The sequence below is a fragment of the Oryza glaberrima genome, chromosome 9 (assembly GCF_000147395.1).
Source record: "Oryza glaberrima chromosome 9, OglaRS2, whole genome shotgun sequence".
Taxonomy (NCBI): Eukaryota; Viridiplantae; Streptophyta; class Magnoliopsida; order Poales; family Poaceae; genus Oryza; species Oryza glaberrima.
Window position 1 is genome coordinate 7,181,108 of NC_068334.1, and position 25,034 is coordinate 7,206,141.

The window sequence follows — 25,034 nt, forward strand, 5'->3', positions numbered from 1 at the left end:
TTGATAACCAGAGGAGATGTGGTGTTGCGATTGCAGGGTTCGGAACGTGTTGATCGGAAGCCTGATCGTGTGTGTCAAGTTTCCGCAAAATCGAGAGTTAGTTATCAATACCTATCGGAAGATCGGGACCTAACAATCTAGCATCCTCATCAGATCCGAACCATGCAATCGTAACGCCACGTCTGCTCTGGTTATAATCAACCATGCACTGTCCGGTTGACCTCACCGACAAGTCTAATCCCTGCATGCAAATCGAAGAACACAAGTAAGAACAAGATAGATTGCAATACAATTACATATGAATGATTAAGCGCTCGAATTTGGGGTTCCACAAACCGATCTAGCAGCGAAACTGCAATAGCAGAAATAATCTAAGCAAAAACCAACTCTAAATATGATTTAAGACGTCCTAGGGTTGCCCTAGGGCGCACACCCCCTAGGATTGGCCGACGACGCAATTACAAGTCCCAAGACCCAAAATAGATTCAGACCGGATGAGGTACGTGGTTTGTTCTGTAGATTTCTGATAGCTCAGTAGGAATTTTGATGTGGGACCAAAACCATATGAAAGTAGACTTCCTGAACTTTCCGAACTCGAAATTCCTTCTAAATCAACAACTAGGTCCGTTTGAAGTTGATGCTGTCAGGAGGCCCAAATCCAAATCCAAAACATGTAGAAATTCATATCTTGGCTTCTATGGACCAAAAGTGACATGGTGAGATAGAAGTGGACTTGGAGAACGTCTTGGTTTGGTCCCCAATCAATTTCTTTGATCATCCATGCATTCCTTACGCTCGGTCTCCTTTCCCATCACCCAAGCAAGCACCTCTGTAAACAAAAACAGACGAAACTTATTGTGTAGCAAAGTTTGTTTAAATATGTAACAAGTAAATCTAATGTAGAATATATGCACCTTTGGTTGATGAATACATAAGATAGTCATGGTCATATCCGAGCTAGTTGTATCCTCATCACGATAAAAGATTTGGAGATAATAGCAACGAAGCCTCATGATTGCCATGTGTTGATGACATAACATCTCCTAGAAGCAATCAGGGGAGGGAAGCCAGAATCTTCAAGGTGGCATTAACATGGCTCTGTCATTTTGGCAACGCAATTTCGCAAAAGGTGATGTATGCTGAAAAACATCCAGGTTTGCAGGCCAATTTGTAACTACCAGAATTTCCTATCTCGAACTAACTCTTTGCGCATTTTTTGCGAGTGCTATGCTTTGCATCTCTCTCTCTAAAGATCAAAGGTCTTTTGAGAACCTGGAAATACAAATGCTAGCATTCACTTGAGCACATCTTTATATTGTGGCTTTTCCCAGAGTGAAAATTTGAAATCAAATTGAATTAAATCGCCTAGAGTCCTTTAGCCTTTTGCTTCCATTTTTAAGGGTCACCATGCATCAATCAAATCGCCATGCATGGGACTAATCCCTCTACTTTAGCTCAATACACATGTAGGTCCCCAAATTGCCTTGTGATCTGTCATCCGAAACACCCAAGGGGCGAGATGCAGTTTCAGTTTGTTCAGGGCTTATGTGTACTTGTTAAAAAGGTCTTTCATATGGTTTATGATTGACATCAAAATTCCAGATGAACCGCTCGAAATAGTAGAATCCTCAAAGCAAGCTTTGTAGTTGAGTCATGCTTGGTCAACACATGATATGTATGACCTCCCACCCCCATTTAACTCATAAATAGATAGACATTTGTCGCCACCTCTAAGGTTTTGGTTTTGCTTAGATTATTCCACCACTATGTAGTTTCGCCGCTAAATTTTTGTGCAACTCCAGGCTATGTGTGCTTCATATTCCTTTGCAATTTAAACTGCGTTTTTCTTATAAACTTCTTCGATTGTTTGCAGGCTCAATACCTCTTCATGGCTATGTAAGCTATGTGAGAGCATCGTTGATAACAACGAGACAAACAAATGTAGAGAATGCCAGGTGATATCTACTGATTTGAAGCCTCAAATTGTGAATGTACATATGTCGATAAATCGAACCTATATATTGAAAAATCGGGTACCTATTCGTATCAACAAATATTTGAAAAATAACAATGTAAATTTTAAATTTAAATTGTAAGTATATGAAATTCACCAATGTAATTATTGAATTTACAAAGATTTAATATTTTTTAATAAAAAATGCAGGGCCATAAATATAAATACTCCCTTAATATAATTTGGACATACGCACACGAATCTGGATACACTAATTAATAGTATTGTCAAACATAGTACATCCGTATGTATTTAACGTACAAGCAAATGCAAACGCTAACACACACGTCCGCAAGCTTATGACGTTATTAATTAATTAACTAGTGCAAGAAGCCCTATATATATCCATATATTTCTCTTGGAGAATTCAATATATTATCTAATTTGTTCTTACATACTATACAGCTCGACGACAAATTATTACAATACTTATAACAGCAATTAAGCAACAGTACATATTCATTTGTTGTTAGGTCTCGATCGGTTGATCCTTGACCCAACTATTATACGTAAGCGTAGATACCGATGTTTGCCAGCCATTCCACTGTTGGAGTTTGTCTGTATATATGCAGAGGTCGTCGTCGACGACTCACTTCTTCTTTCCTTTCTTATTGTCACCTTGCTTATGACCATCTTTCAGTGTTTCACTGCATGTGTCCAATTAAGCACAAATTCAGAGGTTAACCACTGCACGACATATCAACACGGCTACAACACACTACATAAGGATAAATTTTATGCATGCACTCGATCAATTGTGTTCATACAAGTACTAAAACGTCGCAAATGCAAACTCATTTGTACGTACGTACCCAGTAGCTTCGAGGCGAGGCTGATCAGTGCTGAGTGACGCGCCCTTGTCTGAATGAGGAGAAAAACAACAAAGAAAAAATGAGCAAGTCAAGCAAGCTACCTAAGCCATCATCACGCATAATTAGTTGTTGTTTTCTGACATACGATATATTGCCTCATTTCATGCATATTCAATTAAAAGAATATGTATATGCTTTTAATCGTTCTCTCCCTCCGTCCATGGTTATAAGGGTTCCTAGGCTATTGTGAAATTATTTTGATGTTTGGTGGAGTTACTGTTGACTGCAAATATCACGACTGACGACGTACTGAGCAATGTAAATGCAGGTCGTTAGATAACGGTTTGGGAATTAGTACTCTAAATTCTGTATGTTAATTAATTTGGAGACAAAAGAAGAAGCACATAATTCATTTTTGGTCGGAGGGAGAATTCAATCATGACGTTAAATAAGCAAGCTTCGCACCAATTGGCATAAATTAATACTACAATAGTATATACTAGAGTAGTACTATCTGAACTAGGTAAACTAGGTAGTACTCCCTCCATCTCTAAATATTTGATACCGTTGACTTTTTTAAACATATTTAACCGTTCGTCTTATTCAAAAACTTTGTGAAATATATAAAACTATATGTATACTTAAAAGTATATTTAAAAATAAATCAAATGATAGGAAAAGAATTAATAATTACTTAAATTTTTTTAATAAGATGAACGGTTAAATATGTTAAAAAAAATCAATAGCGTCAAATAGTTAGGGATGAAGGGAGTAACTAGCTAGGGTTTGAAATCACCGTCAAACACCGTTTCTTACCTGGCGTAATAGGTTTTGTATCACATTGACTGGAAAACTGGCCTGATTGTGCAACAGGTATCACAAGTCTTGAATGATCCATGGTTAATGAAGGACTCAACGACGAACCTCCATCTGCACATACTGAAGCATATTAGCAGCTAGCGCTATAGCAAGCAAGATTTCTTATGTATTAATGGATGAGATCTACTTTAGGGCAGAGTTCACATTTTCGGAAACCACCAAAATTTCGTGAATTTCAGGATTTATTTTTCTCCTTTTTGCACGATTTTTTTTAAAATTTTAACTTTTTTTTACTAAATTTGAATATTTTTTGACCAAATTGAAAGAAAATTATATAATTCCAAATATTTGGGGCGATAAATATATTTGCTTATCAGGGGTATGAAATTTCTGTTATTGGAGCTTGCATAGACATCAATTATTTCCTTTTAATGATATTTTTCCAAATTAACCTGCAACCTTTTAATTGCACGTATCTAAATAACCCTTATAATTTGGATCAGTGAAGAAATCAGCAGGTGCTCCTACCTGGGATGATGTGGTCCCCGGCAACCGGGACAATCGTCCAGCAGCAGAACAGCTGATCTTGATCACTGCCCATGATCACCTTGGGCTTATCTGTCAGCTCGATTATGGAGCCGTCTCTGCCGCCGGTGTTAACGGCTTTGAAGACGAGATTGGCGTTGCTCGCCCTCTGGATGTAGCATCTCCTGCTGATCAGTCGCCGGTCATCGTCGGCGTCGGCCGTGGCCGGCGTCCCCTCCGTTATCCAGCGTTCTCCCTCTGCATCGTGCGTTCCGAGCACTACCTGCAGTGGCCCTTCTTCGCGGAGAGCTGGCTGCTTGCCTGCAGATTTACTGCTGCCGGTCTCCGGCGTCGACCGCCGCCGTTCTCCAGTCTGCGGCTGATGCGTCCGGCTGCTGCTGCTGCCGGCGCCGGGGACGATCTGATCAGGCTTAGTCGTCCCCTGCTTGTCTCCTGCTGCTGCTGCGGGTTTACTGACGACTACGAGGGCGCAGTTCCGTTTCTTGTTTCTTAGGATGAACGGCTTCTGCTGCTGCTGGTGCTGACCCTGCGGCGGCGGCTGCTTGTGTTGCTGCTGCTCGTCGGCCGTCACCATGTACCACAGCTGCATCCACAAGGCAATATATATATGTAATAAACATGTATTACAATTAACCAGAAGTTAATTATTAAAAAGTTTATACTGCTGCTGCTGATGAATGATATGATGATGATGCGTATGTGTTAATCATATATATCGTGCACCGCTTGAGTTAGCTTTTTAAATAGTTTTAAATAGTCGGCTAAGACATTTAGCAAACGGTTCTTGACGAAAATTTAAAAAATTGCCTCGAGATAGCAGTAGCTATAGCCAAAGATTTAAAACCTTGCCTGGATATCATCGAGGATGCGGGAGGTTTCTGTTTTCTCCTTAACGATGACTTCGTCACTGCTGTCGATGGCGGCGAGGTAGTATTTCCTGTCATTGGGATCGACCGTGAAGATCATGTACATCTCACCGGCCGGCTGCTGGGGCAAATTTCCCATGCCTTCGTTTTGGGTTTCAGCCATAGTTGACCTATAGCTTCCTGTAGTTTGTAGCTAGAGATCGATCGATCGAGCAGTTAGCACTTAGCAAGCCTATCTAGCGAGATCGATTATGCAATTCCAGTTCTACCTAAGCTTTATGTGATGAAGTTCACAATTTTATCAAACAAATTAAGCACGATCAAAATCACACACAGTCTAATTGATAGAGAGATGCTCGACCTAGTTCGAAACAAGTCGTTCTAATTTGTCATGGAGCGACCACTAGTATATATCTGTTCGAAAAAGATTAGTTTTTTTCTTGTATATGAATTCGTCCTCTTTGTGGAAATAATGATGACTAATCCCCCTGAGTTTTACGCAATCAATGGTCTATACCTAGATATTCCAGAAAGCATGATGAGGTACCAAGAAATTAATATGATATTTGTTAATGAAATTCAGTTGAAGGTTAATCACATTTATTCCCTTGTAGTGCGAGTACAACAAACTACGTGCTAGCTAGTGCTCATCTCCAAAATCAGCACACCAGACGACAATACAGGGATTCACTTCAATTCTAATCTTGATACAGAATTCATAATTTTTCTCTCCTTTCTTTGCCCCATGGGTTTGATCATGACACATTTGCCATTGTCCTTTTTGATATTGTTCCGAATTCCAGAACAAATTAGTATGTTTAATTACCTCAGCGTACTGTTAAACAAATGCAACACATTTTCGTCGTTTACATAAACAAATTTTAATGTATATATTGCAAAGTCCAGCGCCCCATCTTCATCATCGAATGAGTGAAGATATATACATCAGTGGTAAACTTTGAAATGAAATATTTTACCCCCCTCAGAAACTAAATACTGTTTTAATACACTAAAAACGTTGCGTCAAAAATACACTAAAAAACGATATAGCCCAGTTTCAAGTGGTGATCTTCATGATTTATCATCCCATGTAATAATATGTTTTTAATTGACATACTTTTTACTTCTCCTATTTATAACTGGGCACATGTTAATGAAAAGAATATCTTATTTGGATGGTTTTGAAAATCATCGGCAAAACCATGTTGAATTGATCCTCTAGGATACATATAAATTTTAACCAAATAAATTTGGTCGTTAAAGGGTGTACAAATATCCGGTTTTACGATTTAGGGATTGACTATACATGGCTCGCGTGATAGTTGAGGTGAAATTAAACGACAAACTTAAATTTACTCCCTTGCGTATGTACTCCTTGACCCATAGATACACAAACAAAATAGATGAATATTTTCTATACAAACCGAGAGAGAACGATCAAATATGTGCGTCCTAATCGGCTGTACCGCAAGTGGGTGCAGTTAATTATAGTCCCTGAATGGATTGCAATTATTTTGAGTAAATTGACCAATGAGAGGAGTGAAAGGGAATCTTTTCTTCATAATATTAATTTTGAGTAAATTGTACTTAATTCACATTATGTACAGTATACATTGTTTCACTTTGCACAAGGTTTAACAAATAGTTTAATTTTACACCTGGCTAAATCAAAATAAGTTTCACTTTGCACTAGGTTGGGTCATATAATTGGATAACAATATTGTAAAATATGAGTAAAACTTATGGAACAACTTGAATTTAGATTATGATTCACAACGTTTTCTTTTTCATATTCAAAGAAATTTCATGATATTTTTATAGATTTCATCCTGATGTTAAATGAAACTTATTTTAATACAACTTTGTGCAAAATGTCCCCGCAAAAGAAAAACTTTGTGGAAAGTGAAAGTATATACTAAATCTAGTGTAAAGCGAAACACGATGCACTTTTTTTTTTGGAAATATGTGCAATTTACTGAAATTGCAAAACAATCTAAAAATGCTTATATTTAGAAATGGAGGCAGTATATATATTTGTATCATTCCGATCCCTAATCAATTCTCTTATATGCTCCATGCCTCCATGTCTAAAATACCTTATTTTTAGCCAAACTACCAAATTAGTATATTATGGGTGTAAAAAGAAGAATTCGCCCTTCATTACCATTGCAGGATTCTGCTAGGCTAGACTTTTGGCACACACAAGCTCTAATTAACGGCGTTTGCAGCTGAAGGTTGAACGTGCACGATGGTGGACTGATCTATATATAACTAAGGGAGAGAACACAAGGATAATAAAGAGGGTAGTGGAACTACGTGCACGCCTAACAATAAGGTTTTGTGGGACAAATGCTTATGTATAAAAAAGAAGTCTTTTAGAGACGGAAGAAGTATACTACAATAATTAAGTGGATATATTATAAAAATCGATCACTACCATAGAACACCACATCCAGACCGCCTCATTAGTGTCGGTTAGCAAAAACTAACATTTATAGTGGTTCCAAACCCCCTTAGATTGCACGCGCTCTTAATGAATGTCAGTTCAATAAAAAAATGGCACTTATGTATAGAAAATCAATTTATGTTTTTTAATGGAACCGGCACCAAGAAGAAAGGTGTTGAGATGACAAGTCCAGCCAACAAAGGAAATTACCTTTTAAGCCTCGCATCTCCTCATCACGCCCTGCCACTATCCCCATCGTTGTCCCTGCCTCTCTCTCCACTACCACTGCCGCCACTATCACTACTTCTCCTCTTCGTCGTCTCACTCTTCCTAACCATTTTTGTTGTTGCCTCCCTCCTCCCAGACCACCTACGTGCTCCTCCTTGCCACCATCTCTGTAGTCGCCAGTAGGGGTGGATAACGAGCTAGCTCAGCTCGGCTCGGCTCAGTCTAGCTCATTAAGATAACGAGCTGGCTCGGCTCGGCTCGGCTCGTTATCGTAACGAGCTAAAAATCCAGCTCGGCTCGACTCGTTGCAAAGCTCGAGCTGGCTCGTTTGGCTCGTGAGCCAACGCATGAAAAACTGACCCAAACAATTTTGCAACAGATTATACAAGCAAAGTTCCACTTTAAGTGTACAAATCATATACAAATGCATCTAAATATCAAAGTTTGAACCACGGGATGAACCCATGAAGCACTAAACGCCACGGACCTCACGGACCACGCAGGCGGAGGTGGATGCGGAGTTGCGGACTGGCGGTGCCAGTGGGTTGGCAGTGGCGCGGAGCCCACCGCGCGCACACGGCCGAAGGAGTGGTGGCAGGCTAGCACCTGGCGCGTAGCTGTAGAGGAGTGGACTACGGAGGTTCGCATCGGCACGCAGCGATGGGGGAAAAGAATCGCGATCTCGGACTGGTATTGGGTGGCGGCGGACGGTGGAAGGAATAGCTATCACTAGGGTTTTTGTGTCCATTGGGCCAGTGGGCGGCCTTCCACCAAAAAATGGCCCTATTTGTCAAGCACTGTGATCTGGGCTATGGGCTACGGCCTGCTGGTTGACTAGCTCGTTAAGGCTCGCGAGCCAGCTCGAGCTGGCTCGTTATCTCTAACGAGCTAAAATACCAGCTCAGCTCGTTAGGAAAATGAAACGAGCCGAGCGGAGACGAGCCGAGCTTGTCGTGAGTCGAGCGAGTTAACGAGCCACGAGCTTCCTATCCACTTCTAGTCGCCAGTGTGCCTCGTTTGCCGCCGGGCCATGGTGGTTGGCGCGCTCAGAACTGAAGGGAGAGGAGAGCCTCTGCCACTGTTTACTTGTTGTCCTCTCCACCCCACTATCAACCCCCCATCCGACCACTAGATCTTTTAGGTGGATAGAGTCGACGGGTTATATGACCCAACCATGGTATTTAGAGATGAATGATACGATTGATACCAAGGTATACGTGAGTAGGAAATAAATTGAGTAGGGGACAAGGATTTTTATAAAGGTTTAGGGCCCCAATGTGCGTAATAGCTCTACTCCTTTTTATATATATTCATCTAGAGTGTACCATCCCTAGTACAAAGGGAGAACAAACAAGCTAGCAACTAAACTAATCTCAAAGAGCAAAATGGCAAGTTGTAGCCGGTGATAAGCAAAAGGGTTTCCTCCTGGTGTGAAATTGATGGTGGTGTAGGCTTATGATTTAATGATCTCCACTCCTACTAGACCACATATTTGTAAATACGATCCCTTACCTAAGTAGAACTTTGAGATCCTAAATAGCCTACTAGACCACATATTTGTAAATACGATCCCTTACCTAAGTAGAACTTTGAGATCCTAAATAGGATATAGGAAGACAAAGCCTTATCATAACTAATTTAAGTCAGATTACAAAGTCCTTCCTTACGTGGATAATATTTATCTCCTATATGTCATTCGTCCATATTTGGAGATACTTTTTTTTTATAAGAATAGGTATGTGGTACTCCCGATGATAATGAATACGGGCATACAGGGTATGCCAAATCTATAACATAAACGAAGGGAGTCGGATCCCCGCGATGATGGTGATGCTGTACGCTATTTGAGAGAGATCAACTAAAGCCACAGGTTGATAGGCACGGCATGACTGACTATGACCATGGTTACACAAGGACAACGAGATCAACTACAGCCGCTCGATATCCCCTCCCCGGTGAGGCGGGTCTGGTTATGTGTTTCATTTTATTTTTCTGATTTGTAGTTAAGTTTGTGTGTTGTTTGATGAACAATTTGTGATTGCCTGGTGATGAAGATTTTATGATGTTGTTGTTGGATTTGTGATTGATTCAGTGTTTTGTTTTGTGATGAAGATGCTCGATCACTGATGATGCTTTGTGATAAAGATGCTCGATCAGTAATGATGTACGATGTTTACTGAACATTAGTTATACATTTATATATTAAATATATATAGCAGAGTAGAAGATTCTCCTGTTGTTTCACGTCGAAAACCAGTAATGATGTTTACTGAACAATACCCTTTAGCACTCATACTCTATATATACATCGTTGTTTAGTGTCTTCAAACTATTTAAATATATTCCAAAAGTTATTAAAACATCCAGAATATTGCAACGACCTGAGGAAGTACGTAATAAGTCACTCCGTTGTTAAAACTCTGTTTGTTTAGGCTTATAAGCCAACTTATAAGCCGAAAAGTCTAATCCTAAACAAATAAGTAGCTTATTCGTTTGGCTTTTTTGAAGCCATAAGCTACTCTAACACTATTAAGCCAAAAGCTAGGTTGGAGAAGTTTTTATGGCTTATGTAAGATAGATGTATAACTGCACCACTAAACTTAGCACATTAAATCTACCGGCTTATAGATCATATAAACCAATAAACTGACTTAAAAGTTTAAGCCAATAAACCTAAGCCTAAAAAAAATGGCCTAATTCTTGTAGCTTATTAGTCCAGTGCTTAGAACCAAGATCACTACAGGTCGTCGTCGTACGTCGTCGTTATACTCGCGATCATTGACTCCTGTGCTTACATGCATCCAAAACCAGAATCAGGTACCCCTCAAAAAAAAAAAGAAAACCAGAATCAGGTAGATATAGGAAAAATCGAAACGATATGATTATTATCGATTTGACGTAGATATTAATTAGCTAGTCCGCGTGATGCATATCTATCTATATGTATGATCGACTTGATACAGATTGTCTAACTTTAATAGTAGTACCGAAGGAAAAGTCGCAATCCATATATATATCCATGCATGCTACAATTAACTACTGTCTGTTTTATCCAGCTGGACTATTGGCCCCAGCAATCTTTCTTCTTTCTCACGCCTAAATTATCTTAGGCCGAGTTTAGTTTCAAACTTTTACTTCAAACTTCCAACATTTCCATCACATCAAAACTTTCCTATACACACAAACTTCTAACTTTTTCATTACATCGTTTCAATTCACTACTAGAAAAAGCATTATCGCAAGCTGCCGAAAAGAGTCTTCGCAGGCGGGGCGACCGTCCGCCTGTAAGCCAACGACTGTGAAGATCGCCGATCTTCGCAGGCAGGGCGGCCGTCCGCCTGCGAAGATAATTTTCGCAGGCGGACGTTGGCTAGTCCGGTCCGCCTGCGAAAATAGGAATCGGCCGCCTGCAAAAAAAAAAAACTTCCGCCTGCGAAGATAGGTAGAAAATATTGAAATTTAATAATAATTTGCCCGTAAATTACTTTTAAATTATTTAATAGAAATTCTTGCAGGTAGATTATTATGTACATATATTGGAACATTATCAAGCATTTGGTACTGAGAAATCTACATATATTGCATAACTCAAAAGTGTTGCCAAAATATATATATTACAATATTTTTTTATATTGTCACTTCAAATAACGTCATCTAGTTACATTATGGCATAGCAGCGTTCCACTCCCGAAGATCCTTGAATTCGTCACTTGCCACTAGGGCACCCTCTGGGTCAAAGAAATCCTCTTTCACATGACAACGCTCATGGTGGATGAAGTGGCACAGATCACGCTGGACATTTGTGATACATGTATCGTCAAAGCTTGTTCGACATTCTAATCTTGGCAACTGCATGCATTGAAGTTAATCAATATATTAGTACCATAAATATGTGAAGCTGTCTAGTACATAGTATAGACACTTACATCATCCGCGTTAGTCCTGTACCGTCCATCAACCCTAAGGAATTCGCACGCATAATACCCGCAAAGGACCGTTCCTCGCGGTTACTTGTGACACTTCCGGACATATCATAGAAAAAAGTAGTTAAAATTTGCAATTAGTGAAACAATTGGAATACATTAAGTGAGTGGAGTATTATCGGCCAATAGGTACGTACTAGCAGCTTCTCCCGTGTTCGGGTCTATTCTCCACCCTTGAACTTGTAGTATTTGTATGCACTGTATGGATGTCGTACCGTTTCATAGTAAGGAGGATATTTATTTATAATACATTCATATACAAATGCAAGAATCATAATCACTTACTACTGTAAGATTGTTAGAAATTCTTTGTATTGCTTGTGACTGTAATCGAGAGGGTCCAAGACTACCACGGTTCTGTCTTTAGGGTGGATGAGTAAACAGATATAATGATTGCTACATATTAACAACAGTATAGTTAGTTAGTACCAGCTAAAATAAGACATGTGTACAAGATAAATGTATCGGACTTACTTAAAATTATAAGCGGCCATGACGACTCTCTTATTTTGAAAGTGCAAGAAGGCTCGTCCAATGTACTGTGTGACAGTAATCAATTTCTCCTTGTCCAAGCCCTTCTTGTATTCTGCTATCTCTTTTGGATTCTTGCCCTTCAGCTGGTCAGACCCTGGTGCTAGCCTCACGGTATGCTGTGTTTGGTAGATCCGAGTTGGATCCAAGAAGCCGATGGGTTCTTTTTTCTTCTTAGCATCCATGTATTGCATCCTACAGAAGAAGTTTGTTAGTAACAATCAGATGGATTTGTATTGTACATATTTTTCATCTAATTAACTAAAACTCATACTCACATGCTCCAAACACCGACGTAGTTGACGTCCATCTTATCCCGATGATATATGGCGTGGAGATCTGAGAAATCTAGCCATACGTAACCTTCTTTGCCGAAACAATCTGCCGGTGATCGAGCTGTTATATTGCCCAAGCCTTTCTTTCTGGCCTCCATGTAGAAGCTATGTAACCTTCTCATCTCCCATGGTCCTTCTTTCAGTGCCCATTCCGGCACGAGTGCTTTCCCATGTTCGTACTTTTCCGGGCAATCATCGGTTGCAAAGTATTTTGGCCCGGCTAGTTCAGCAGCCTTCTGGGGGTCGTCATCTGTGAGCTTGGCACGTTCCTTACCCCCTCTGAAGACGGTTACCATGAACTTCTCCTTGTTCTCATCTTTGGACTTAGAGTCGTGGCTCCTAAGCACTCGTGGCACCTCAGAACTGGTAGTGGCCTTCTCAGGGACCGTGGCCTCTTGCACCTCGGGGTCTTTCGCAGGAGAAGGGTCTTCAAATATTTTTGGTTCTATACCGTCCCATTCCAATCCTGGTACTTCTTCTATTTCTGACCCGACTGATGCCACAAATTGCACCTCTGGTTCTGCCACTGTAATCTCCATGGGCACATCCGGCACTGGAATCTCCATGGCTGCCTCCGGCGGTGCAATCTCCAAGGCTGCCTCCGGCAATGGAATCTCCGGTGGCACTTCCGACACTGGATTTTCCTTTTGCATCTCGGGTTCCTCCGCCTTATTAGGCACCTTCCTCTTAGGAGGTCTCGGAGGTTTTCCCAACCCCAGTTTAGGCACCACAGGTTTTTGCGTGGCGTCGGTGCCCAATCCAAAGGATATGTCATTCTTGCGCCAGAGAATTACAAGATCGACCGCATCCCCAAGTACGGATATACCATCTGCAGTCGGGAAGTCAATGTCGTAGGACTCAAACCCTTCGTGGACCACTTGCGGCTGCACCTTGGCATACGCATCGGGTATGAACTCTTCATTGTATATTCTCCCAGGGATAGCAATGGCTGTAGCGGCCTCAAGAGTTTTCCCGGAGCGTCCAATGGGAACGTGCAATCTGCAGCGTGTATTCTCCTTGAGGTCATCGAAGGGGTAATCTGGCTCAGGTTCTTTTGTTTCGGGGCGAGGCAAAAGCATGTGCTTGACGCAGAAATTCATCATTTGCCTTTCAAACTCCGCAACCCCTTCGTCTCTAAGTTTATCCTTGTACGCTTCACGCTTCTTGTGGGGGTCATTTTTGAACCCTTCCTTCCAACTCATCTTGCTCGACAAACCTCGAACCCTTCCCTCAATCTTAGGAGTACCCAGCGCCGTACTTAGCACATCTTTCTTCCTTTTAGGCTTGAAAAATCCTTTCTTTTGTGAACTGGATAAATTCTCTATTTTATCGGCAACACTCTGCAGCTCCAGATTTTCAAACGATACTTTTCCTTCATCCGTGATCTTCGGAGTTCTAGCTCTTACCTAGTTCCTTGATCTCTGTGTCCACTCCTCCATTGGTACCGGTTGCCCCTTCTTCCTCATTTCCTCCTCCTCTTTTGTCCACTGCTCCACCTTTGGTGCGTATCCCGCGGAGCCTAAGCGATGAGGAAATTTGTTCTTCTTGGCCAACTCTGCATACTTTTGGCACCTTTGAATTTCTTCCGGGGAGTTCTTCAACGTCAGAAAGTCGTCCCACTGATTCGGGGTTATGTTGGCATACGTCGAAAATGGTGTGCATCCCGTCTTCACAAATTTCTTGTTCAAGGTGGTTTTCCAACCACGCTAAGACTTGGCCATTGTTTGCAGTGCACAATTCCTCACTGCTGCCTCTGATCCATCCGGGAACTGGAAGATTTTCTTCAACTCTTTCCATAGGACTTCCTTATCCCCATTCGATACATGATCCCAGTCCTCGACCATAATGGGGATCTTTTCCCTTACTATTATGCCACACTGTGAACTGAATTTCGCACATGCCATCTTAGGGGCGAGCGGCTCTCCTTTAGGCGAAACATGGGCAACAACATGGAACCCTTCATCCTTTCTATTCACGCTTCTCTCGCCCTTTCTTTTCTTCGCCTTTGCTAACCGTTCGCTTTTCTTTGTGCCGGTTGTGTTAGCTAGTACGTCGTCGTCTTTCGACGGAACTTTTTTCTTCGGCTGCCGTTTTGATCGCCGTGGCGCCGTTTCCTACGAGAAGGTATACATAGAAGTTTCGAATTAGCTCAGGCTAATAGTTATCACGGTGAACAGTTTACATATTAAGTTTACTTACCCTTCTTTAGGGGGAATGTAGTCCTTGTCGCCTTCTTCACCGTCGCCCTATTTCCTTCTCTTCGGGCTTGGGCTTGGACAAGGATCGCTTGGCGACGAGTACTCCTCGTCTTCGTCAGCTACGTCGCTGTCAAAACTACCTTCCGGTGGGACCGTTGGTTCTGGAGCAACCACAACAGCAAGGGACTGCTTTTACTCCCCTAAACCCTTCTCTTCAGTCCCTTTAGTACTATCGGCCATCGTTTCAAACCTCTAATATAAAAAAAAAGAGTTATCATCCACATTTTAAATTACTCAAATTAGTACAAACAACTTTGTACAAAATTAAACTGTATATTAACAATATGTCGTATGAACAAATTTAAATTCTCTGAGATTCCAAAATTTAACTATTATACTAAATTAATTAGTACAAACAAATTTAAATTGCGAAATATTGTTAATTAGTACTTACTATTATGCTAAATTAATAATACAAACAAATTTAAATTGCAAAACTAATTACTACTTACTATTATGCTAAATTAATTAGTACAACCAAATTTGTACAAAATTTGATATGTTATTATCAAGTAGTGCACTAATTGACAGTTACATTTCATCGACATGTTGATTAAAAAAAATTGAAAAGGCAAACATATCCTCCACATTTTTTAAAAAAAAATGTTAACATACCCTCCCACATGTTATTTAAAAAATTTGACAAATTCACATATCCTGCAAAATTGAACATACCCTCCGAATTTCATTCACATATCACCCACATTCCCAAATTCACATTCACAATCAACATATAACCCCTCATTCATATATCACCCACCCCTTATGCCCATTCACACCCACATGCACACACATATAAACCCCCTCACACCCACATGCACACACATATAAAAGAAACACCCACATGCACACACGTCCGTCTTCGACGAACGGCCGACGACGAGCTTCGGTCGTGGACGACGAAGGAAGGGCTGACGACGAGGTTTGGCCGTGGACGACGACCGGCTTCGGTCGTGGACGATGAACAGCCGACGATGAGGTTCGGCCGTGGACAACGACTGGCCGAAGACGTCGTTCAGCCGAGGACGTCTTCGCTCGTGGACGATGATCGGCCGATGAAGCCGTTTGGCCGTGAGCGAGATAGAAAGAGAGGTGGCGGCCGGCGGCGGTGGAGGGGCCAGCGGCGGCCGTGCGCACTGTGGAGAGGCCGGCAGCGGTGGAGAGGCCAGCGGCGGCCGAGCGCGCGGTGGAGGGGCCGGTGGCCAGCGCGGTAGAGGGGCCGGTGGCGGTGGAGGGGCCGGCGGCGGTGGAGCGGGCGGCGTATAGCTCTCATGCGGTGGAGGGGTCGGCGGCAGCGGCGGCAGAGTGGTGGAGCTCGCGCGCGGTGGAGCGGTGGCAAGGGGCGGCGGTCTCGGTGACAGCGCGCGGACGACGACGGTCGGCGGTGGCGGAGGACAACAGTCGGAGAGTGAAGGTCGCAGGCGGGCGGCGGCGGAGGACGGCGGAGGCGTGCGGCGGCGAAAAAAATTCGGCAGCCTGACGGCGCCAAAATTTCTAGGGTTCCCGCCTGGACTTGGAAATTTTCGCAGGTGGACCGCCCGCCTGTGAAAATTGTTACAGAGTTGAATATATTTATTCCAAAATATACAAACCTTAATATTATTAGAAAATATACAAACCTTAGTATTATTACTTTTCAAATGTAAATCTTACTTAAATGTTACAAACATTAATATTACTAATTTAAATTTTTTACACTACAAATGGTAATTGCACATAAAAATTAGTACAAACTGATTAATATGCAAAATGTTGAGTACAATTGTTCGTCAATTTGCGATATGATCACACATCACCTTACATACCACCATTACATAACTACTAACTTTTTAGATGCTTACATGCCACTCAACAATCAATACCCTTTAACATTTTTGTCCACACCGTCCGTGCACGTGTAAGGCTTCACGGTCTTCTGAGTAGATGTCTCGACATTCTTAATCTTCTGTACAAACTGACTATAAAGTGACATACTATCGTATTGGTTGTAATCTTCGATATCTTCAACCCCATCCACTCCCAATATCTTTTGTTTCCCTGGTAGCACTATATCTTTCTTCAAATTTGAAGGGTCTTTCACATAAAACACTTGTGCCACGCGATTAGCGAGTACCCAAGGGTCATCCATGTGACCCACACTCGCCAGGTCAACAGCAGTAAAACCGAACTTATCAACATTGACCCCGTTCGGGTATTTTACCCACTGGCACTTAAATATGGGGAATTGCATTGTGTGCCCATTGTCGATTTCCCATATTTCTTCAATAAACCCGAAGTATGATTGTTTTACCCCGGCTTCCTCAATTTCCTCCACACGGACACCACTGTTTTGCGTACAGGTCTTATTATCTTGGGCTCTTGTGCTAAACGAGTATCCATAAATGTCATATCCCTGCCAAGAACTTACTGTAGTTGATGGACCACAAGCCAACCGCTTCGTAGTTATTTCATCGGTAGTTTGTCCCTCAGGTAAGTCTAGGTCTCGCAACCAATCTATGAAGAGACGCTTGTGTTCTTTTATTATCCACTCGGTGGTGCGACCCTTATTGTTAGCTCGTATTAGTTCGATATGTTGATCGATGTACGGCTCAACGATAGCAAACTGATGAAGCACGCTGAAGTGAGCTTCTTGTGATCATGGGTGACGAATCTCTTCTTTCCAATCATTCCCCTGGCACTCAATCTGCCCTCGTGTCGAGGCACAGGTACTCCAATTGCATATCCATCTTTAAGGTAATCGATACAGCAGTCGACAACCTCTTCAGTACTATAACCCTCAACCATTGATCCCTCTGGATGTGCACGATTTCGGACGTAACCCTTCAGAACCGCCATGTAACGCTCGTATGACCACATTTGATGGAGGTACAATGGGCAGAGCGCAACCATCTGCGGCACTATGTGAACAATGAGGTGCTCCATCATATCAAAAAATGACGGAGGGAAACACATCTCAAGTTGGCACTGTGTCTCATGTGCGAATGTACGGAGATTTCCTAACTCTTCGAGACTGATGACCTTCTGTGACACTGCGTTGAAAAAGTAGCACAACCTTGTGATAGCAACCTTTAAATGCTCCGGTTTTCTGGCCCTTATTGCAATTGCAAGAAACACGGTGAGCAAGACATGGCAGTCGTGTGAATTATAACCAGATACCGACAAATCTTTCATTGAAACTAGTCGACTGATGTTTGATGAGAAACCTATGGGCACTCTAACATCATGGAGTGAGTTGCAAAATGACTTCTTCTCCTCAGTGTGAAACAGGTTGGAGGAAGATATACTTTGCCATTCTTTTCTCCTTCTTGAGGGTGTAACTCTTCCCTGATTACCATCTCGACTAGGTCCATCCTTGATTGCAGACCATCTTTAGTCTTCTTCGGCATGTCCAACAATGTTCCAACTATGTTGTCAAACACATTCTTCTCTAGATGCATGAATTCTATGGCATGCCGAACCTCCAGATCTTTCCAGTACGGGAGGTACTTAAAAAATATGGAATGCTTCTTGAATAGGGAAGGGAGTTTATCATCTGGCTTTGAACTATCATCTTGCTTCTTACTATACCCTTGTTTCGTATTCTTCTCGGGTTTCTTGCGCTTTGTCCTCTTTGATGGTTTCTTAGTCATATTTCCAAACTCGCAAATAATTTTCTGTCATTGTACACACCTTTTCTCCCGATGTAGGTTTTGGTGCAGGATCAGTCTGTTCAGTACCATCCAACTTTGCCTTCATCTTGCGGTACTTCTGATTTGTGCGTAGGAACCGCTGGTACCGCATGTACACAAGCTTGTTGGAACCCGGGAGATACCTATAGTACGTTCCATTCAAGCAGATCACACATCCTATTTTACCTTTAATTTAACCTGAAACTAAAAACATTGCTGGATAATCGTTAATGGTTACGAAGATGATGGCCTTCCCTGTGAAGTATTCCCTGGAGTACTCGTCCCACACTTTCAATCCCTCTTTCCATAAATCAGCCATATCTTCCAACAATGGTTCAAGAAATACGTCAATATCAATACCAGGCTGACGGGGTCCCTAGGATACAGAGTAGTACATATTTTCGCTTTTGACAAAGCCAGGTAGGAAGATTACACATGGTGAGAAGCACTGGCCAAGTACTATGTGAGCTGCTCATGTCTCCAAAAGGATTAACTCCATCAGTACTCAGGGAAAATCTAATGTTCCGTGGGTCTTTAGCAAGCTCTCTATACTGAGCATCAAAATTTATCCACTGACGAGCATCTGCCGGGTGTCGAATCATCCCATCCTTCTTGCCCCCTTCTTCATGCCAGCGCATTAGTTCCGCATCTCGCGGGTTTGAGTACATCCGTTTAATGTGGTCTTTTGACAGGAAGGTACCACATCACAAGCTGCTGGATTTTTCTCTATCATCCATCAGTTGCTTCAGAGGGTTCTAGGCCAGTATTGCTATTCGACTTGTACCGGCTTGCACCGCATGTTGGACATTCATCTAAAAAAGCGTACTATTTCCTATACAGTATGCAGTGATTTACGCACGCATGAATCTTTTCCACACCAAGTGAAAGGGGGCATATGAGTTTCTTTGCTTGATATGTGCTGGATGGTAGTGAGCTAGGCCTCGGGAGCATTTTCTGCAGAAGTTCTAACAGACTGTCGAAACTAGTATCAGACCATCCATGTCTCGCCTTTAACCTCATAAGTTCAAGAACTGACCGTAGTGTTGTGAACTCACTGTCACAGCACTTTGACTCATCGTACAAAACTTCCTTTGCTGCCTTCTGTAAAGCTTCAAAGTTATTTAACCCTCTAGCCGACCCCATGAGCACCTCAGGTTCTGCATGATGTAACATTTCCTCTAGGTCGATTTTGTCCTCAACAGAACCATCGTGATGCACCATGTCTTCAACTTGTGTCGAAACTACATTTTTAGGCTCGTCCACTTGTTCTTCGCCATGACGTGTCCATATTTCATACTCGTCCATAAATCCACGAGTTACTAAGTGCTCCTTCACTTTGAAAGCATCGTCGAAGTCCCAGGCTATTTCATTCTTATAGTCAGCACATGGACAAATTATCTTCCTCATATTGTTCTTCTCAGCGTGTGCCTTGGCAATACCAATAAATTTAGACACTTCGTTTCTATATGGAGTCAAAAACCTCGGCCAATGATACATCCATTCCCGACTTTCCATATCTCAAAAAACTGAAGATAAAATATTTGCACAATTAATAGGGTTTATTGAAAAAACTTATCGCTAAATTGTAAATTAATAAAAAAACAAAGTTTATTTCAATTTTTTTTACACAGACATGCCAAATTAGTACATTAGGAAAATCTAACAAAATCATATCATCGCATATTACAAACTACTATAACTATTTTTTGATTGCACCAAATAAATAGACATTCAAAAATTTATTCCCTCTCTATGTATGACAAGATCTAGAAATTAGGAGGTGGATGTGATAGCAAAAATAAAAAAAATTGAGAATTTATGTTACCACGTTAAACAACTATAACATGAGGCATCAAGTATTACACATACATCTAACATCAACATATCAAAAGAAATTAAATTAAAAAACATGGAGCTTTTCCTTCACAATTTTGCATGCATAAATCCATCACAAATTAAGGTCTAAAAGCTTAAAAAATTACATACCTAGTGTGGAAATGAGTAGATCTAAGCACCGTAGAAAAATCCCCCAAAGATTTGAAGTTCAAAACCTCCCCCCTATATTTAATTCACTTTAGGAGAGAGAAACTTCGGGGAGAATGAACAGGGCTCGGGGAGGAAGAAGACTATATAGGGGCATCTTTGCAGGCGGACCATATAAGCGTCGCCTACGAAGATCGCTTCGCAGGTGACGCTTATATGGCCCGCCTGCAAAGATCGATCTTCGCAGGCGGACCGCCGCCTCCACCCCGGGTACATTTTTTGCGGGGTTTTAGCTCCGAATTACATGCCCGCCTGCGAAAATCGAACCCCAACGATGGCGAAATGAGTTTTCTAGTAGTGATTTTAATCAAACTTCTAATTTTGACGTGAAAACACAACCTTAATTTCTCCGCTCCTGTTGAGCCGGCGACGTTGTGAAGGCTGCCGTGTGATCTGCCCAAGAAGCCGATGGGACCATTCACTGCTCACCGATCGGAACCGGCAGTGTTGTTCTAACACTGCTGGTTCACAGTGAACCTTTGAACTGACAGTGATACATGTTTTATTATGGTAGTAGTAGTAGTAGTAGTAGATGTGTTAGATTGTTAATTGCAGTTGGTTCCAACCTCAAATTTCTTATTCAGCCTCCTTTCCTAACCTACCTGTTGCTGACTTTGCTGGGGTAAATGGATCAATATACGGTGAAAGCTTGTGTAACAAAATGTCGTTGGATTTTTTTAGAAGAAATAAATTCTTACAGAATATAAGATCATGATGTGGACATATATTTGTGATATTTAGAAATAATAAATTTCAAACAAATGATATGAAAATGTATGGACATATATGTACCGGAATGTTCCGTTTTGATCACTCGCGTAATCTTCATATTGTATACAAATATGATAGTATCTAAAAAACTGCCGCAATTTTTGAGTGAAAAACTTTCATATATAAGTATACTATAATTGAAATATAATTACATGTAACTACAATGTTACTGTACTGCAACTACAATATAACTACACTGTAACTACGATATAACTTATATAAAACTTATATTTAACTATAGTTTGGTTGGTTAGCACCGAGATCTTACATGTGATATGTGTGAAATTTTCTTTGTAACAATTTTTCCCTTCATGCACAGATCTTGAGGCAATCTGATGACTACAAATCTGAATGTTTTGGGGAAAAAACCTTACGGAAGTTTTCTAGCAATTCTGAAAAAGTAGTTAGATCTATGATCAAAACAAATAACTAAACCTATCATACTAGGTGAATGGTACGGAAACCCAAATGTTTTCTTAAGTTGTTCAATATCTTAGTTAGTTGCCGAAAACGTGCAAGCTCATCTGTGTGTGGGCTTGCAATTGCCCCATCTATGCAGCCCGTCCATGTGGCTACATACAGCCAGGTTGCTAGAGCACCGGCATCGACTCCACATGGGCCTAACTCTTAGAAAGCTCGGACTCCATGTGGCTGTCAGCCTATCGCCTAAAGAAGGGGAGAGAGGACATGACACATGGGTCGTACCTTATTTTTTCCGCCGAGAGATTTGCATGTGGGGTTCACTTATTTTCAATTTCTCTTACCTTTTTATCGACTGTAATACTACGTAGATGCCACGTGCTCCCAATGTAAGATGAAAATGAAGTCAACGTAGCAAATAGGCATCACGTAGAACAAAATCACCATCCTAACCACTTAGAGAGATAAAATGAGCCGGTTTTGAGAGATAAAAATTATATTAGGACCTGTTTGGGGGAACTTAAGATTCTGAGAGACAGCTGGTTGTAGCCAGCTTCTGAGAATCTAGAAAAACTAGGTTTTTCAACTTCTGGCTTCTAGTTCTTTTTCTGGGTTATAGAACTACAGCTTCTGAGAATCTAGACTAAAAGCTAGACTGTTTGTGAGAGCTTCTGATTTTAAAAGAAGCTGCAGCAGCTGAAGCTCCCAAACTAGCCCTTGTATTCGAATCATATTTGATGGAGTCCATATGGAGACTCTTCTCTTTCCTTGTAACCGTACGCGCACGGCATGGTTGAGGGTGGCCAGCCCGAGAGGCCTACTCCGAGCGGAGGCAGCACCCAGGCCGGCCCAGGAAAATGAGGGGAGAATCGAGCAGGCAGTGGCCTGTGGCTCTTGCAGGGTTGGTGCGGGCTGGCCCAAAACGTGAGAGCGAGACAGAGAAATAACAGAAGTGTACGTATATGCATGCATGTTTTCACAACATTCTGGGATAAGGTTTGAGGGGAACTTCGAACATCTGATTTGACATTTGAATACTCATTCAACGATATCTGAAGTCGAATTTGGATATTTTATCACAATCTGATTAGTAAATTTGGGAACCGTTGGCAAAGTGAGCATAACTCAACTGGTTGGATTTCTTATGGTAAAACCAGCAACCCACATGGATTCAAGTCGTGTGCTCCTATTTATAGCTAGTTATTCTAAGCAATGTATCCGTCAATAGCATGGTGTCCGTGGTGACTTTATCATCTCAAGATATACCGGTCCAGTCTTTTGGAGGTAATCATAGAGGTTGGGTTACGTGTGTGTTTTTAGAGTTCAGTGTGCACGCGTTGTGAGCGTCTATATGTTTATATTATGTTTCTAAAAAAGCTTATGAATCATTACGTGGAAATCAAATCTGACAAACTCTAACAAAGACTTTGTCGTTGGCCACCAAGGGCCACCGTGTAGGCCCATTTCCGCAAGCACCTGGACTTATTGTGCATCTGCGGAAATGCACACATTTTTCCTGGGGAACAGTAATACCAGCCGTATGTGGAAATGTATGTATATATTTTTATAGTTGGAGCTTTAAGTCAACCACCTAGAAAAATATTCTCAAAGGCAGCTTTTTATCTATGGAAATCTCTACCTACTATATAAGAGCATGTACAAAAATAGAGTCTAATATAAGCCTTTTATATTAATTAATGTTACTAGAAACTATCCTCCTACAATAAGAATTCTAAACCATTAATGCATAAATATTTTTTTATTATACTTCTTTCCTTTTTCTCCACTCTCGTGAAAAAAACTTTCCGTTAATAAATACTAAGAGTCAACTCTGAGCCGTTGTCATGCGTAGTAACGATGTTTCTCCTTCCTTCATTCTCTTTCTTCCACGTCACCAAATTTACTTGTATGACAACGAAGAGAGCTCGCTATTAAACACCATTCTACATGCCCTATATATCCTTCCTCGAGCTAGCCATTTCAGACTGACCTTTCGGCGCAGATAAAAAGGAAAATAGAGGGGCGGGCGGGACCGGGGGGGGGGGGGGTTCACCTTGACTTGAGGTCTTTACTCCTATATAGGTGTAGTTTAACATGTAAGTCAATTTCTACATATATTTTTGGAGAGAGGAGGGAGATTTAGGCCATTTTTCTAACCTACCTTATTTCTTCATGTTATTTATACCAACACATAACGTTTTGAATTTAGATTTACTTTGTTGTATTAGGTCGGAGCCCATGGAAATGCGTCTTTATAAGTTCTAAGCAGGGCACCCTGCCTGCAAAAAAAAATGTTCCGTAGTAAGTGATAACCAAATTATTACACGTTCTCATATTTTTAATAATGGTGTACAATAGTCTATCTTTCTACTTAATTATATGGCGCATCTTTCTACTTATATGAAGCGTCATATATGAATATGGTGGTGTTTGGATCCCTGGACTAAATTTTAGTCACTGTCACATCGGATGTTTGGACACTAACAGAAGTATTAAACATAGACTAATAATAAAACTATTTACATAAATGAGAGCTAAATTGCGAGACAAAATTTTTAAGCCTAATTAATACATAATTAGCACATGTTTATTGTAGCATCACATAATCTAATTATGGATTAATTAGACTTAATAGATTTGTCTTGCGAATTAGTTCAGGGCTATAGAATGGGTTTTGTCACATTAGTCCACGTTTAATATTTCTAATTAGTGTCAAACATTCGATGTGACATAGTCCCTGGATCCAACCAGACCCTAAAAGGAGGAAGTATAAATTAACCAGCTACCTACTTTGTATATATGGTTCCTTTTTCCAGTCTCTATTCCTGCTTCATCGTACAACTTAATTTTCTTACAACAAGGATCGACGTGCTTCCTTTTCTTTTCTGAAATCGGCGAGATAGAAGTGGACATAAAGGTTCTATGTTAAAAAGAGAAGCCTAAAGGATATGCACTACTAAGACTAGATTTAAACAAAGTAAATAGTATAATGTCATTCCGGCCCATGGTGCATGACAGAACATAATATCACGCAAATTCTATAAAAAGGACATCTTGCCGAGGATAAACGTCCAAAGTTTTTTTTTATTTGCTTACACTTAATATGTTATACTAAGAGTTGAATCGGTTGTTTGTTAGCATTATTTTATATGCTTAAGATTTGTCGGACAAATGCTTAAGTATATTTTATATATGCTTAAGATTTGTCGAAAAAATGCATACTGTATATCTTACTATCTTATAATTTAACCATGGTTGTATAGATCTTGTTGAGTATCTTATAAAATTGTGAAA

At 41.0% G+C, this 25,034-nt stretch overlaps 1 protein-coding gene across 1 annotated transcript; it reads right to left on the reverse strand.

Annotated features, from left to right (window-relative positions):
• Nucleotides 1-2,445: 2,445 nt before the first annotated feature.
• LOC127784728 (uncharacterized) lies at nucleotides 2,446-5,196 on the reverse strand. The gene is made up of 6 exons (XM_052312069.1): nucleotides 5,036-5,196; nucleotides 4,770-4,774; nucleotides 4,174-4,650; nucleotides 3,643-3,756; nucleotides 2,827-2,875; nucleotides 2,446-2,661 (listed from the first exon to the last, which is right to left on the reverse strand). The coding sequence occupies exons 1-6, from the start codon at nucleotides 5,194-5,196 to the stop codon at nucleotides 2,604-2,606; spliced, it is 864 nt and encodes a 287-aa protein (XP_052168029.1). The 3' UTR covers nucleotides 2,446-2,603.
• Nucleotides 5,197-25,034: the final 19,838 nt, after the last annotated feature.

What these genes read in the sequence shown, in the direction of transcription:
- LOC127784728 (XM_052312069.1), bottom strand. Translation starts at nt 5,196, where the DNA reads ATGGGAAATTTGCCCCAGCAGCCGGCCGGTGAGATGTACATGATCTTC. An exon ending in CGGGGACCACATCATCCCAG is followed by an intron (nt 3,757 to 4,173) that starts GTAGGAGCACCT and finishes CAGTATGTGCAG; the next exon opens with ATGGAGGTTCGTCGTTGAGT. An exon ending in CCTCGCCTCGAAGCTACTGG is followed by an intron (nt 2,662 to 2,826) that starts GTACGTACGTAC and finishes GGACACATGCAG; the next exon opens with TGAAACACTGAAAGATGGTC.